The 17,500-nt window shown below is 38.4% G+C and overlaps 2 protein-coding genes and 2 long non-coding RNA genes across 5 annotated transcripts in view; 2 read left to right on the top strand and 2 right to left on the bottom strand.

Moving 5' to 3' along the window:
* Positions 1-4,339: 4,339 nt before the first annotated feature.
* mibp2 (muscle-specific beta 1 integrin binding protein 2) lies at positions 4,340-7,670 on the top strand. Of its 2 annotated transcripts, XM_026286912.1 has the most exons (8): positions 4,340-4,604; positions 5,478-5,568; positions 5,644-5,692; positions 5,830-6,016; positions 6,737-6,808; positions 6,881-6,987; positions 7,308-7,402; positions 7,481-7,670. In XM_026286912.1, the coding sequence occupies exons 1-7, from the start codon at positions 4,579-4,581 to the stop codon at positions 7,394-7,396; spliced, it is 621 nt and encodes a 206-aa protein (XP_026142697.1). In that variant the 5' UTR covers positions 4,340-4,578; the 3' UTR covers positions 7,397-7,402; positions 7,481-7,670. The 2 variants fall into 2 exon arrangements, with proteins under 2 accessions (XP_026142697.1, XP_026142698.1); XM_026286913.1 differs by lacking the exon at positions 5,644-5,692 and having other exon boundaries at positions 4,374-4,604.
* A 4,134-nt stretch (positions 7,671-11,804) lies between these two features.
* Positions 11,805-12,575, bottom strand: LOC113118051 (uncharacterized). Its single transcript, XR_003294277.1, has 2 exons — positions 12,353-12,575; positions 11,805-12,240 (listed from the first exon to the last, which is right to left on the bottom strand). It is a non-coding gene; the product is annotated as an uncharacterized LOC113118051 (long non-coding RNA).
* A 340-nt stretch (positions 12,576-12,915) lies between these two features.
* LOC113118050 (uncharacterized) lies at positions 12,916-14,153 on the bottom strand. The gene is made up of 3 exons (XR_003294276.1): positions 13,990-14,153; positions 13,404-13,567; positions 12,916-13,285 (listed from the first exon to the last, which is right to left on the bottom strand). It is a non-coding gene; the product is annotated as an uncharacterized LOC113118050 (long non-coding RNA).
* A 973-nt stretch (positions 14,154-15,126) lies between these two features.
* The window catches only part of slc30a4 (solute carrier family 30 member 4), a 7,250-nt gene continuing 4,876 nt past the window's right edge, over positions 15,127-17,500 (top strand). Inside the window, exons 1-4 of the mRNA XM_026286911.1 lie at positions 15,127-15,288; positions 15,519-15,955; positions 17,077-17,223; positions 17,302-17,455. Coding sequence (XP_026142696.1) covers positions 15,565-15,955; positions 17,077-17,223; positions 17,302-17,455 — 692 coding nt within the window. The 5' untranslated portion in view covers positions 15,127-15,288; positions 15,519-15,564. The remainder of the gene's footprint in view (positions 15,289-15,518; positions 15,956-17,076; positions 17,224-17,301; positions 17,456-17,500) is intronic.

Raw genomic sequence — 17,500 nt, 5'->3', positions numbered from 1 at the left:
TTAGACTTTATTTTCATAATATTTTGACTTCATACTTGTAGTATTTTGACTTAATTCTCGTAATATTTCTACTTTATTCTCAAAATAGTACGACTTTAATCTCGTAATTTCCGATTTTTTTCTTTTTTTAACGTGGCACTAAAACGGCGTCGTAATATATATATATAATAAAACGTGTCTTTTTTTTATTGCCAATTTTAAGATTGTAATTCAGACTTTTCTTTACAATTTAAGACATTTAAGACATTTTATGTCCTTAAATATTAACAAAGTGTGATCAAACTAAGGCTAAGGCCTTTAACCCTGACTCCATCTGTTCAGTTCTTCTAGTGTTGATGAAGGAGGACGGTCACCTGATCAGCCCTGGACGCTCTCCGCTGTGCCGTTCCCGTAACCGCCTTTAGACTTCATCTGCGTCTGCACCGAGTCCACCTGCCCCACACACACACACACACACACACGTCAGTCACCACGACATGGTTTCATCCAGAACACTGCAGATCTGATCCGAAGCGATCTGTGGCCACTTCATTTCTTACTCAAATCTGTTCTTTACTGACAAACAAATCAAGTGAAAAGTGATTCATTCGTCATCCTGCAAATCCTGCTTATTTACATAGCTTGTGTAACAAAACACAAATCTCATAAATATTCACCCCAAAGACAAAAACAAACTGATTTATTGATTAGAATTTATGTCCAGCTTCCGCAGCTAAACTCACGTCAGAACAAATACAGAAAAGAGAAATAAATAACTATAAAAGATAATATAGTAAAGTACCACAAAGACAGAAGAAATTACAATATATAAACAATAATATATAAATAATATAATAATTTTATCATTTTTATTATATTGAGTATGCAATAATGTTTCACATAGATAAATGGTTTAAATTAGGTCATTTCAAATTAAATTACAAAAAAACTGCACAATTCTCATTACATAAGCAGGAGAAAAGTAATGATGTTATATAAAATGAAATCTTATGTACATTCATGCAGTTTTGTTGTAATTTTGAGTTCTGTCCTGCTTAAGATTAATGAAGTCTATAACATTTAATCATCTTAATTAACTAACTGCTTGATTTTACTCTCAGAGATACTCTCTAGCTGTTATTAAATATAATAAGAATAAGAATTTTAAAAACGTGAGTTTTGAATGATGAAGTATATAAGGTTACTCACAGCTCCCGAGCTCTGGCCCATGTCTCCGGAGCCCACGTGTGTCATGTGAACGAAGTTTGTGGGTTCTCCGATCATAGAACGATCTATCCTCCGCCTCCGCTTCTGCAATCACACACACACAGAGAGAGAGAGAGAGAGATAGAGAAAGAGAGGAACGGTGAAGCGACACACAGGAAGACACGCCAAATTCAACCCTTCACTCTTCATCTTCATCATCATCATGTGTGTGTGTGTGTGTGTGTGTGTGTGTGTGTGAGAGACTCACGGGTTGCGGCTGTTCAGCGACGCAGCAGCTGAAACACACCCAGAACTCTGTCATGCTCTTCTGCAGCCACTTCCTCCCGTCTGCTGTCTCTCTCTTCCTGGGTGTGTGTGTGTGTGTGTGTGCTCCGTGTTCTTTGCCGGAAGCTTATTTCAGCGTCTCAACACACACACGTGAGGCTGGATCCTCCTAAACACATCACACCGTTAAACAGCAGACTCTCAGTTCTCTCGTGTAGTTGCAGTATTAGGAAGAACAACAGATAGAGCTGCTTTTGTCCATAAACATACATTCAAATCATATTCAAATCTCTTATTTATGTATTTAAATTCACTTTAACTATCTTATTGCATTGATTTATATTTAAATATGAAACTAAAATAGAAAATTATGAATGTGGTCATTCAGAATCAGAAACGAAGGGGTTTCCGGGCAGAAGTTCCCCTAAAATGCCCTTATTAGATCTAGTTATAAGGTTATATCTGATTTATTAATGAGTTTGGGTTAATGAACTTCAGTGTCGTCCATAAGGAAATCACACATAATTCTATGACTAAAACATTACATTTATATCTAATGAAAAACGAATAAAGGTTAAAGTTAATTTCTGACACTCGGGCATCATCATCTGAAATACACAAATACTCGATTAATCACGATCAAATCTGAGCTTCACGACACAGAAACAGGTTTATTTGATGGAGGAATGTAGGTGAGACAGTCTACAGCTGTTTCACACATTAAAAGCTGATAAATATTACATGAAGAACTCATATTCATCTAATATTAATAAACAGAGGCGCAGCAGGAAACCTCAGCCACAAACTAGCATGCTAGCACTCAAACAAGCTCTCGTGCAACACAATCTAAGAAACAAAACCAAACCTGGAGTCGAAAAAACACACTTTAATAACAGCTCGCGCGTACAATAACTAATTTTAATGATAAATGTGTAAATAAAGGGAAGATGTGAAGACTTACCTCGAGCACTTCCTGAAAGTGTCTGTCAGAAAGCCGATAGTGGCTCCGCCCTCTTCCGGCTCTCTCCGCCGCGGTGCATCTCGGGACTTGTAGTACTGTGTATTGATAGAGCTCACTTGAGGACGCCGCGTTATCCTCAAATCTTGTTTTAAGCATTTTTCACTTGAACTAAAACAAGAAACCCCGCCCGAGTTTACATGAATTGTAGAGAATGTAATATGTGTAAGAGCGCTCCTTCTCCACCAGGGGGCGACGCTCGGTAATATATCACCATCTCTTTCAGAAACACTTTTTTTTGATTGTTTGTATTTCTTATTGCTCGTGTCTTTTAACGTGTACAGGTAGTGGCCTATTTCTATTTTAAAATTAGTCAAAGTATATTTTTTTTCACTGTCCATTTACATTTGTGAATAAAGGATTTTCCATAAATAATGAGTAAATTCACAATATACCAGATTTTGAAGTCACTAATATACTCATAAAAAAACATGATTTCCTTTGAGTTGCAATTCAATATTTGTACTTTGTTTAACAAAACAATAATAATTGTGTGTAAATACAACCATAAAATAAATGGACAGTTCTCTTATTTTCCTCTTTACAGAAAACACACTTCAAGGCAGTGTCTTTGCAATATTTAGCAATTACCGGTTTTATTGTTTGTAATATATTTCCACAGGCAGCGATCGCTCTGACGGTAGATAAATGTCCCCCAACAGTTTCATTTCCTCTTATTATTGGAATGTCTGTTTTATAAAATAAGCTACACGCGGTTTGTTTGTAAGAACATAACAAAACAATTAGAAACAAAAAGAAAAGTAACTGAGACGAACCTGGATGCTGTTAAACTGAGGATTTAACAAAGATTGTAATGCAATATTGAATGAAATATTTCACGTTTGTTTAAAAGGGCGTGTGTGTGTCTGTGTGTGTGTGTGTGTGTGTGTGTGTATGTGTATCTGTATGTGTGTGTGTGTGTGTGTGTGTGTGTGTGTGTGTGTGTGTGTGTGTGTGTGCGCGCGCGCATGCGCAGAAGCTACATCCTTGTAAGGAATAAACGCATCAGACGGAAAAACCCAGAACTGCTGGAGAACACTGTCTCTGTCTCTCAGAGACATAAACACCAAGAAAACAACAATATTAGATATATCTGGACGATCTGGGTGAAGTTAAGTAATGAGTGTGAGTTATGTTTATTAAATAAAGCTGAACACACTTTACAGGAGAAATCTACTTCTGTTAAAACCTTATATTTAACCTTATACTTATATACCTAATATTTACTTTTTTATGACTTTTTTATTTATTAGGTACACAGTATTCAAATACAAGGGTCTCTTTTAGAAGAACTCTAAGAAAAAACAAATCAGCAATTAATAATTTAAGTCTAAAAATAAAATAATATAATAAGAAATAATAAGAATAAGAAAATTCACGGGATTCATGTGATTTTTTATTTATTGATGCTTGAACAACAAATACATAAAACAAGATTATAAACAAAAATATAATTTATATACTATACCTGTATATATAAAATCATCAGATATAGATAAATAAAACAAGTAAATACTACAATGCTAAATCTCAATAATTGAAATGTAATAAATAAGAGCAGTTTTTACAGCTTTTTTGTTTGTACTCTTGCTTATATAGGTATAATTCCTTAAATATTAAAGAAAAATAGGTTTCTGGTTGATTGCTGAATTTGCAACGATGGATATGAAACTCAACAAGTATAATCAAGAGACCGATAATAATTTTTGTTATGTATAGTAAAAGAAAGGAACATTATGAATCACACAATACAAAAATACCACTGACCGGCCCACGCAGGGGCGGAGCTTCTGAGGATCCTGCGCTCTGATTGGCTGAGGGGCTTCTCCGGTGGCCCTGTGTGTTTATATAGCCAATCAGCGCGCAGCAGCGGTAGTGTCTCGGTAGCAGCAAGCGCACGAGTCTCTCTTTGGTGGAAGATTGCGAAGAAGCGCCATCGTCCAGCTTTCATTCAGCGTCATGGAGGAGTCGAGTAGCTGACGTTTCCTTCAACCTTCTCTTTTCCCGCTTCCCTTCGTACGGTCATCGATCCGTCATCGGCGTTTTTAACGACTTTTCGCACTTTGACGCGCATCTGACTCAGTTTGAGGATGAAGTTCATCATCGGGATCGGAGGGTGAGTGAGTGCGCGTGCACGCCACGTGCTGCTCTGACATTTTGAGGAAGAAAATCACTAGTAACAGTAATTCAAAATGTAACGGCCAGAATGACGGTTAGAGCGGGGTTTTTATCAGCGGGAGGGGGTTTAGCCGGGACTATTTTAAACCAATTTTTGAAGCGTTTATTTATATATATATATATATATATATAAAGTCGTCCGCCACAATTTCGGTTTATTACTTAATAAACCGAAATTGTGGCGGACGACACGGTTACCATGGTAACATTTTTAACGCGGAAAGTTTATTGCTTGATTTACTACGTTTATTCCATTGTGAGCGCGTAATGTGCAGTTAAAGGTACAGTACCCCAAAAAAATCAGATTGTCAATATAAAATGTATGCTATTAAAGCACCATTTCCATCCAATAGAGTCAAAGAGAACAAAATCGTCACTTCCTGGTAAACTGTGGCATTAAAATCACTATGATTATAGGAGAAGCTACGGAATATTTACATTACATTAATCGGTAGCTTCCCGTCGATATTTAGTTTGGCAGAAAGTGACGATTTTGTTCTCATTGGATGGAAATGGCGCTTATTCGCACTTTTTTTTTTTACTCGACATCACAATTTTGCGCATTTAATTCACATTACAGTCGTTCCAAACATGTACAAGTTTATTTTTTCTGCTGAAAACAAAATAGGTTATTTAAAGACCGAAGTTGACATAATATTTAGTCTGGCTACCGTCAAAATGATTTGCGTTAACGTTGACAATTTTAATTTTTGGGTGTACTATCGCTTTAACGTGTGGCACATTCATCAGCACCTAAATAACATGATCACATTTAAAATGAAATCGTAACACACGTGTTTCCGCCCCACAGGGTCACGAACGGCGGTAAAACAACACTGACCGACCGTCTGATCAAGAACCTGCCCAACTGCTGCGTGGTCCATCAGGACGACTTCTTCAAGGTCAGTATCATCTTAGGTCAGGAGGTCAGAGGTTAGGGTCATTGTTCTGGAGTGTCTCACTGGTGTATGTTTCAGCCCCAAGATGAGATTGAAGTTGATGAAGATGGCTTTAAGCAGTACGATGGTAAGCCGGGCTCCTCTCCGGGGGTTGGTGGTGTGTTTCTGCATGTCTGGCGCTCTGCTCCGTGTCCTCGCGCTCACGAGTGTGTGTGTGTGTGTGTGTGTGTGTGTGTGTGTGCGTGCGTGCGTGTCCCTCCGCAGTCATCAGCGCTCTGGACATGGACGCCATGATGAGCACCATCCACGCCTGGCAGCAGAACCCCGTCAAGTTCGAGCGATCCCACGGCGTTAACAACTCTCTGGACTCGGAGATCCTTCCACGCGATCAGGGCGAAGACGAAAGCGTTCACATCCTGATCGTGGAAGGGTTTCTGCTCTACACCTACGGGTGAGCGACGCTATATTGTTAGCCTGCTAGATCGCTAATACACAGGGTTATCATGCTCATTTATTTATCTATTTACTTAAATTCCTTGTACACCGAGTCAGAAATGCGTACATTTCTGTACGAATTTATTCGTCATTCTTTCCTATCAAAATACTTGCTATGGATATGAAAACGCAGAAAATCAAACCTGGTGTCGATTCTTTAAGTCGGACAAATGTTTCAGAGACCGTGTAAACGTGATGGACACAACGTAACCTCATAGTTATTTTTTTTACGTGCAAAAATTTTGGAGGAAAATTTCAGACTCCGTGTGCAAAGACCTTCGCTAGGTTTCATCGCTGGAAAGTAAAGCCTAATGTTTTAATCCGACTGAATTAGAATTTAATATAATTTAGTAGAAATATTGTAAACCGAGCTGCACGATTCTGGATAAATTGAGAATCACAATTTTTATTTGTATTTTTGTTTTAAATCGTGATCATGATTCTGAACTAAAAATAATGTAAACCATATATAATGCTGCCGTCTATTTAAAAGTGTTGAATTTGAATGCATTAAACATCTAAATATGTATTTAAAATTTAATACACAATTTTTTATAAATTCCTAAAAACTACTGATAAATTCTTCATTTGTTTCATTATTGGGTGAATCAGTGTTTTTGAGTGAATGTCAAACTCACTTGCCGAATCAAACTGAACACTGTTTTCTCTCGCGCAGACCTTTGATCGATGTGTTGAACCAACGATACTTTATTTCCATTCCATACGAAGAGTGCAAAAAGAGGAGGAGGTGAGTGACGCCCGCTGCGTCTGATGATGTCCCAGCATGCACCTGATCTCACGCCGTCTCTCTGTGTTTCAGTTCAAGGAACTATTCGGTGCCGGACCCCCCCGGTCTGTTCGACGGACACGTGTGGCCCATGTATGTCAAACACACTCAGATCATGGAAGACTCGGGGGTTGATGTCGGTAAGCATTGAAAGTTTGCAGTCCAGTTATGCAAGTCCTGTAATCAGATTACTTTTACTGTAACTAGTAAAGTTAGGCGATACTTTTTAGTTTCGTTTTCAAACAAGTGAAGCCGGTTACTTTGTCTCCATGTGTTGAGTGACAGCTCTGGTGTTGCCATGGAGACGGTAATCAGGAGTAAATCCAGAGGCGTGTGTGTGAACATGATCTCACTGTGTTTATCACCTGCAATGATTAACCGTTAAACAACACCGATATCTTTTAATCATTGAATCCCATTTAAAACAGAACTTTTTTCACTGCTCGTGTTTGTGTTTCAGTGCAACTAGATGGAACCATGTCCAAGGAGCAGATGTACAGCATTGTGTACGGAAACATCCTGAACAGCATCCAGAACCGTCTGCAGTGAGCACAGGTGTGCACGCCGTCTGATGTGTGATGTTCAGTGTGGTGATGGTTGTGCGGTGTGTTCCTGACCGTGTCTCTGTTACAGATCTGCTGATGGGCTTCAGGAGGAAGCAGCTTCACATCGCCTCCTGTGTTATACTCCAGCCCCGACAGCGTCTGCATCGCTGTTGTTTTATATCCTCAGTATTTATTGCTTATCCAGCTGCGTCTGTATCAACATCAGGATGATGGAGACTGTTCTATAAACACAAGCAAATAAAATGAAGCTCCTGCGACAGTGTTTGTGGTTTCTGATGGGAATCGAAGAAGTCTGATAATTAAAGGGTTAATTCCTGCTAAAATTAAGAGTTTCATCTTGTCTTCATTCTATAATAAATGCAAATGTATACCAGATGCATCATTAAAGAATCGAATAATCCGTTCAGTCTCTCTCTGGACTGAATGCCACCGCAGATGATTCCCAGCCCTCCTCAAGCCGTCTTTAGCAGATGCTAGTGTATATTACACACACAGTGAGTCAGGGAAGCAGACGCTAGGATCACGTTCTCTGTTTACTGCTCATTCGGAGGCTGTGACTGTGTTTATGTGGGTCGGCGAGAGCAGACCTGTCATTATGGTTTCCGTCATATTTCTTTTCTTGAACACATCCTCTCAGACGCTCACAACTAAATAGTGTCCTGCGTCACCCGCAGACTGATAGCTCTGTTATCTCACGCCTCGGACGTCTTCCATTACTCTGTGAGGAGCTGATTAACCTCAGGAGAACATCTCCTTCAAGATGATCTCCACACCGCAGCTTCACGCTGTAATGAACGTGTGCTGTTATTAACTGTTCCTCCGATCATCTGAGACTATTACTGGCCTTGAGCTGTGTGTGACCCGTGGATGGAGTCTGAGGTGAAGGTCATCGTGAAGCCGCTGAGATGAGCGTCTGAAGAATGTGCTGTTTATAAACCTAAAATAGAGCAAGAACAAACCCACTGACCACAATCACACTACGCTTTATTTACGGCGCTGCACAGAAATATAATGTGGGTCAAACAGTGTCCTTGTGTTTGCTGCAGACGTGATTCATCAGATCAAGTGTTAAATCACTTTTTTACTTTACTTAAAGCCTTTTTGTATAATGCATTATATAGTAATACATATCTTTTCATAACTAACCAAAGTTAAAATGCTTTTTTAATATTTTAAAGCATGCTTTACTTTCTAAAGGTACTAAACTAAGTATTATAACTTTCTACAAATATTCAGGAATCAAACAATGCATTATAATGTGCATATTAAATGCATTAAAACTACTTTTATTATGCATTATATATGAACACATACTAATTTCTATTTGTCAGGAAAATTAATGCATAAATTAAACTTAATTATGAGCTGAAGTGGATAAATGAAGGTGAAACCTTTGCCTATAATACTGAAAATGATGGCTTTACATTATACTGTTTAATGACTACCCTAGTGAAAAATAAAATGAATTTGAAATAGATTTCATGCTAAGTATACTACAAATACATTTTTATATTTATGTTCATTGTATTTTTAGCCTTTTCTAACCCTAACTTTACACACAAATCCAAGAACTGCACACAGAATTAAAAACGTGTTTGTTTGCTTTCTGTCTGCTGACAGTATTTCCTGATTTCTGGAGTGATTAAAAGAGAAATCCAGAATCCCAGAAACTTTTACTCTTGATATGATGACAAAATCTGAATTCTCTGCAAATGTAATGTAAATCAGTGCATATTTACTGAAAGAATTCCTCATGTGAGTATTGAAATAACAGTTCAGATATAAAGTAGTTCATGTGTGTTTTTAATCTTGTACAGTACATCAGGTCTGCTAAACATAGAGCTGGTGAAACATGATGAACATAAACATTCCCTTTCCTGAGGTTTTCAAGCACAGAATGAAGAGACAAATAAAGCCTCCTCCTCCAGGTCTGACTGTGCTTCAGAGTTAAGACAATAACTCCAGCAGAAACCTCCTCAACAAACACCATCACATCTGTCCGTCTGTCTGTCTGTTCTCTGTCTCTCTGTCCGTCTGTCTGTTCTCTGTGTCTCTCTGTCCGTCTGTCTCTGGTTCTCTTGAGCTGGTAATAGCACGCTTTGGTTTCCTGGTTTAATCAAATGTTGCTGTAATGTTTCTGCTGTTTCCACATCAAACCCACATTTCTACATTTACTTTTCAGTGAAACCGCTGCATTTTTCAGTGCAGAACATGTGCATTCGTTTAATTGTGCTTCTTATAATATCATGATAAATGAAGGCAGAGGAGATCAGAATCACAAACACCATGGATGAAAACAACACAGTACTCTGCATTTGGACATGTGTTCTGGTAAAACCATGGTGTTCTTTGAAATAAAAAGAAAAGTTTATTTTAGTATTAATTTAGATTTTCTTAGCATTTAGAATTAGCTTTTGTTTGTATATTGTAATTTTAAAGTTTTAGTAAATTTATGTTTTTGTCATTTTTTTAAATATATGTATAATTTTAATTAATTTTTATTTCAGTTCTAGTTATTTGACTTGTATTCAAGGTAAATAAAATGTTTATTAGGTAAATTAATTTTTATTTTAAAATTTACTCAGTTTATTTTTTTATTTTTTATTAATTACTTCAATAATTTCTTCAATTTATTTTATGTAATTTTTTTTGTTTGTTTTCGTTTAAGTTAACTATAATAACCCTGCCTTGGAATACCAAGTAAATATCATGACACATAAAAAAAAAAAAAAATGATGATAACTGATAAAAAAATTTATTTAAAAAATGTATAGCCTGAATGCATTGTAAGTCGCTTTGGATAAAAGTGTGTGCTAAATGCATACATGTAAATATAAATGTAATGATGCATAAATATAATAATCATTCTATAACATTATAGCATTCAAACATAAGGTCATGGGCTAGATTCCCAGGTTATCCATGAGCTGATCCAATGTTTGCCTTCAAGTAGCATTTCTTAGAAACATCTGCCAAATGCATACGTGCAAATGTAAATTCTGTACTTCCAGCCAAGACTAAAATGCCTCAAATATCCAGGATTTGGCTTTGTTTTGCTGATGTAATGACTAAAAGAGTAGTTTGACCAATAGCATGCAGGCATTGCACCAATCAACCAGTCATGGCATACTAGGTGACATCAATGCAATGCAAATATGCACGAATGCAATGCATGAGGACAGTAGAGAGAAGAGAGATTTAGAAAATGGGTCAGCCTGGTCTTGTAGAGGTCAGAGGTCGTTACTGTAGTTACTGTGATGTTTTGGTTGTGGTTTGAAGGCTTTCTTTCAGGCAGCAGATGTTTCTTTGGTCGAGCAGAAACTAGCTGGAGTCTATATTTGGGTTTGGTGTCTAATACACAAACTCCTGCTGTTCCACCCAATTCCAGAGCAATTACCCCTCGTTATATAACGGCAGCGAACCACAGCTGACCTGCTGACCGCAGCCGAGCAGACAGACCTCCACATGTGCTCAGCATCTGTGGTTCCGGAGCCGTGGGCTTGTTTTTCTCCTTCAGGCCCAAACAGCTAAATGTAGACGGCCGCGCGTCAGCCTCAAACCGCCGGAAACCAGGCCTGTCTGTGTCTGTGCTCATTAACACACGCCTGCGCTTAACCAAACACACACATGACACAGCCGTGCCACTTCTGGAACATTTCTGTTAATGCTTTCCACACAGAACCACACACTGATGACACACAGGATCAATCCCATGATGCTCTGCTGCCACCTAGAGTCCAGAGCTCAAACTAAAGCACTGCAGACCCTAACCCTAACAGAAACACTCATTTTAATTACAATTATTCCAATGGTGATAATAATGGTTACTTTTTTCTTGTACATATTTGAGCAAAAACGCTGTAAATAAAGTAAAACAAAATAAACTAGATAAAAAGTTTATCAAGACAACCCTAACCCTAACTTTAGGTTGGTTCGCGAAAGCCTAGCCTGAATGTTCAAAGCAGTTGTAAAAGCCTGAAGTTTGAAAATTTAGATAGATTATAGATTTTGATAATATGTTGCTAGCATGATTAGCTTGTTGCTAGCATGATTAACATGAAACTAGCATGCTGCTAGCATGATTAACATGTAACAAGCACGTTGTTAGCATGATTAACATGTAACTAGCATGTTATTAGCATGTTATTTGAATGATTAACAAGTAACTAGCATGTTGCTAGCATGATTAAAATGCTACTAACTAGTTGTTAATTAAAATGATACTTAGATGTTGCTAGCATGATTAGCATGCTACTAACATGTTGCGAGAATGATTAACAAATAACTAGCATGTTGCTAGCATGAAAAGCAATTAACTAGCATCATTTGCTAACATGATTAACATGCTACTAGCATGATTAATACGTAACTAACATGTTGCTAGCATGATTAGCATTAAAAACAAGCAATTTTATTTTTAAGTCAATTTGAAGCACAGTTCACCACTTCCAACTGCTTGTGGCAAGGACTCTACAACATCACAGACTACAAGGATCGCAAACACCCTTCAACAAACACCCTTCTACACACTCCCTGCTACAAACACCGCTTCATCACTGCCGCTCCTCCTCCCACACAGAGCGCTCCATCTCGACAAGAGGAACATGAGAGAATGTTGTTTGAGTACAGCACAGTGACTAATACCATAGAGTCGTCTAAGCTTGTGGTGAAACTCTGGGCTCTGGGTCTGAACAGTTCTCTGTGGAGCTGGATCCTGGACTTCCTGACAGACAGAAGGTGGTCAGAGCTGGCTGCAACATCTCCTCCCCGCTGACCCTCAACACTGGAGCCCCACAGGGCTGTGTTCTCAGTCCTCTGCTGTTCTCCCTGTACACACATGACTGTTTAGCAACACATAGCTCCAACATCATCATCAAATTCACAAGGGTGTAGGCCTGATCACAGAGAAGAGGTGATTAACTGGTGCCACAATAACAACCTCTCTCTAAACATCGAGAAGACCACGGAGCTGCGGGTGGATTTCAGGAGAGGGACAGTGAGCACTCCCTCATCACCATCGACTGGTCAGCAGCTTCACATCACTGAGGAACACATCTGGACTACACACAGTCGAAAATGAGGTAACGATAATCACAAACTGCAGCTGGGTTAAACAACTAAACAAACACAATAAAAACATGACAACATAATAAAAAAATATATTTTTGAAAATTAAAAATAAAGTTAATAAAAAAAAGTGTTTTTAAAAATAAACTCTTCAAATATAACTTTAACGGTATATTGAAACTAACATTCACTAATATAAAATGAAAATAAAAATATAGCTTAATGCAAATTAACATGAAGTAATATTAACAAATGTTTACTGTAACTGTCATGGTTTTATCACATTTTTTTATATTAAAAGAGCTTCATGTAAAGTAATATACCTATAAAGTAATAAATATGCACAAAAAATGTAATAAAGTTTAGAGGAAGTCACTAAGAGTTTTAGCTGATTTTCTTCCACATGTAGAAAATATGATGACACAAACACCTTCATTAGAGTTTTATTCCTTTATTATTCTTATTTATCTGGACAGAAATGCATGTGATGATGATGAAAATGAAGAGTTTGGCACATTTCCACCAAGAGTCGCAGTGCATGCCTGAATGTGACGAACATCAGAGTGTGTCTGACTGTTTTACAGACGTCAGGGGCGGAGTCTCTGTTCGGTGGGCGGAGCCTTGTCTCTGACCATCCTTCTGCTTGTGCTGCTGCAGCTTCAGCGCTTGCTTCTACACAAACGCCAACATCCACTCAATCACTGCAGGGAATGGGTGCCGTCAGAACAAGAGTCCAAACAGCTGATAAAAACACAATAATACACAGCACTCCAGTCCATCAGTGAACATCTGGAGAAGACAAAACCTGAAACACATCCAGCATTAAGATGATTTTAACTCAAACACATAGAGTCTATAATCCAGAATAACACTTCAACAACAGGAGATGCACTTTTCACTGAAGGAAGTTTTATTATACAAACCCAATGTGCCCACAAACATTAGTGTCAAAAATCACAGACTTCCTGTCACACAGGAAATGGAAGGTGGAGTCGAGCACATTGCATTATGGGATGTAGTGTCAGACATAGCTACGTCAGCTCCGGCAGATAATGAGAGAGAAACCCATCTGTAGACACTCGACCATCTGTTCATCCAAACACACACACACACACACACACACACACACACACACACACACATATATATATATATATATATATATAAATACAAATGAAAAATAACAAATAATTTTTAAAGCTCATAAACTAATACAAATAAATAAGCAAAATTCTAATTCATTCATGTATGTATGTATGTATGTATGTATGTGTGTGTGTGTGTATATATATATATATATATATATATATATATATATATATATATATATATATATTACTGAATCAGGGTACAGTTAAATATAATAATATAAAATATGGTTAATCATTTGTAAAGCTCACAAACTCTTCGACTTGTAATTAAAGGCCTACTTCAGTCAACAAAAGCATAAAGGCGTGTTTTTATTAATATATATATTGAGGCAGAGGTCCATCTCTTGTTTCTGCTCACCTGTCTCCTCCTCCTCTTCCTCTTCCTCTTTCTCTTCCTCCTGACTCAAAAACGCGTTCAGGTTCTGAGTGTTCTTTATAAGCGTCTGGTGAATCTGATCAATGTGGAACTGTTTCCACAAACATCACGTGAACAGCGCTCATGTGACTCGAGCACGATCAAGACAGTAAAAGAAGCACGACGCACTGACACTCTGAGCGCGCTTCCGCCGCGGGTCACGTGCCGCCGAGCGACCCCTCTGATTGGACAAACGACTGTACATAAAGCACACGTAATATAATATAATATAATATAATATAATATAATATAATATAATATAATATAATATAATATAATATAATATAATAATAAAACCATACTTTTAAGTTTTCTTGCACCCACAACAAATGTTTTCTTGTTAAATTTAGCATATTTATTTTAGTATCATTGAGATACTATTGTAGTTTTTGTTAATATTTTAAATTATATTTTATTATATTTTATATTTTAATTTTATTGTTATTTTGTTGTTGTTATAGTTGTTATTCATTTTGGGTTAGGGTACATATATATATATATATATATACATACATACATACATACGTACCCGAGGCAACATTTCGCATTAACTAGCGGTATTTAAATACATTTTTCAGTTTTAGTTTTAATTATTTAAATACCGTTAGTTAATTCGAAATGTTGCCTCAAAAACCGGCTGAAATAAAATAAGTTTCAGATTTTTATATATATATATATATATATATATATATATATATATATATATATATATATATATATATATATATATATATATATATATATATATATATATATAATATGTTTTCAGTTATACATTTATACCATTTTAATTAATAAAACGTATTTTTAGAATTTTACTTTGAATGAACTATACTAATCATGCTTTCCAGCTCACCTAAATACAAATTCAACAGCAAGAACCATAATAAAGAAATAAAGAATAAAATATTAAAAGATACATTAATATCGAATATTCGCAGATGTGCAAGAGTTACTGATATGCCGAAGTCGTAACTTTAATATAATATAATATATAATGTATATAATAGTTACATTTATAAACTATAGTTATATGTTAATTTTGTTATCAGAACGTGATGTTCTAACGTGCGCGCGCACCGCTGTCCGTCAGGCGGAGGTGCGGCAGATTTGGGACGAGCGCAGAGTGGACACGCTACCGTTTAACACTCTCTCTCCACACACAAGAGTCATACACACACTCCGAGATCCGCCTGAAAACACCGCGATGGACGGAACCAGCAAACGGAAGAGTCTCCGAAGGTTGGTGCTCGTTTATTCACAATCCAGAGTGCGTGTTTTGGTTGAGTTTTCAGTGTGAACGGAACGTACTGACCGCTAGCCGCTCGCGCGACTGACAGAGCGTCCAGATCCGCATCAGCGCGACTAGCGACCATCAGTCGGGGAAGCTGTGTCACGTGACCGAGACGTGTGTGTGTGTGTGTGTGTGTGTGTGTGTGTGTGTGTGTGTGTGTGTGTGCGCTGTGTTTCAGGTAACCTGGAGTGTTGATGCTGTAGGGTCACTAGAGTTCCTCAGAGATGTCTGGCCCAGGGCTGATGGACCGCATGAGGTCAGCGTTCCGGCGGCCGACAGACAACTGGCACCTGAGCGACGCGGCCGCCTTCGACTTCTCCGACGATCTGGAGGACGATGAGATGCCCAGGTTCAGCCAGCTGAAGGTGGTGGTGTCCGGAGAAGCGGACGAGATTCCTGTGACTTCACGCAATGGTACAGCGGTCAGCACTATGCTGGCGGACGACGACGACTCTCTGCTGGGCTCCTCGTCCAGTCTGGGGAGCCCCGGCGTGACCCCTGACCCCTGCGACGGGTGCCGCAGGAACAGAGAGCGCGACAAGCGCAGGAGGGTGATGAGGAAGCTGGGCTTCGCCGCGCTGCTCTACTTCCTGTTCATGGTGGGCGAGCTGATAGGTGAGCAGCGCATCAGTCACTCGGTTGTGTCTCTAGTTTCCATAACCCTTCAAATCACGCAAATTCAAAATACAACTACTGGAAATGCGTCAGTTTTGCAAAAACGCCCATATATTGCAAAAAACGTTTTTATGCTCACATGAGGTGGTTTTTCAGCAATTCGAAAAAGAATAATTCGCAAAACTGCAGTGCAAATGTTTTTTTTTTTTTCGGTTAATGGATATACCTTCATTTCGCAAGACTTTTTGAAAATATAAACATATGAAATATAGTGCTAAAGTTTGGTAAAAATCTGTTATGGAGACGATGTAGCTAGAGCTATGTTTCCATCCACCTATTTTTATGCACATTTTGGGATAGATATTACACTGGATGGAAATGCCAAGATGCAAATAAATTCTAAAAATGCACGTAAAAATGTTTGTGCTCATCGAAGTAGAATAAATTTCTTACCCGGTAAGAAAACAGGTGCATAAACTGTGAAGGAAACACTTTTACCGAATAAATTCCTTAATGCGCATCAAAACACACGTGACTTTGCGATGAGACTGGACCGACAAACACGCTCTAAAGCTTGGGATTTATTGAATACTAAAAATATTATACTATACTGCAGCAAATTAAGCTTTTCCTCAATATGTTTAGCACAAGTCAATCAGTTTTATTATCTTCAACTCACTGGATGGAAACGGTGCTTTATTCATAAGTTATTCCAATTTTGAGGATTTTTGGTGATACAATTTATATCAGGATCAAAGAGATGAAGGTAAGTCATGTAACGCCAGAGGAAAGTAATGCCACATCAGTGTTCAGATCATCTTTTCTTACAAAATCGATGTAATGTCAGTATTTCCATCCCCTGATTATAAGCTTTTCCACACTTCCCTGCTGCTCTGGTGACTTCATGCGTTCATGAGTCGTGAAAATTATGAAAATAAATCTAGGAATTATTGGATTGTTGGACTTCAAGTCAGTAGGCGTTAAAACATCAAAGTAACTAAGTAACAATCTGTTTTATGGACGGTAACTGTAACATTATTAGTGAAATCTCATTAGTAATCACTAGTTCCTGCAGAGAGGAGTATTATCGCTGGCCCAACACTGGTGCTGTCTGTCTTCAGGGGGATACATGGCCAACAGTCTGGCCATCATGACGGACGCGCTGCACATGCTGACCGACCTCATCGGGATCGTGGTGTCACTGCTGGCCCTCTGGCTCTCGGCCAAACCTCCCACCTACAGATTCACCTTCGGCCTCCACCGGCTCGGTGAGCGTCTCGTCTCGTCTCGTCTCGCTGCGTCTCTGCGGCGTGTGTGACGTCTCACCGGTGTCTCTGTGTCTCCAGAGGTTCTGTCCGCCGGCATCAGTGTGCTGCTGATCTACATCCTGACCGGTGTGCTGCTAAACGAAGCTGTGCTGAGGACCGTCCATCAGGACTTCAACATCGACGGAGACGTGATGCTGATCACAGCCGCGGTGGGCGTCGCTGTCAACCTGCTGTGAGTCTCACACACACACACACACACACACACACAGATACACTC

This window comes from Carassius auratus, chromosome 18 (genome assembly GCF_003368295.1).
Source record: "Carassius auratus strain Wakin chromosome 18, ASM336829v1, whole genome shotgun sequence".
Taxonomy (NCBI): Eukaryota; Metazoa; Chordata; class Actinopteri; order Cypriniformes; family Cyprinidae; genus Carassius; species Carassius auratus.
Note: the sequence above shows the minus strand (reverse complement) of the source record. Positions and strands in the feature narration are given on the sequence as shown.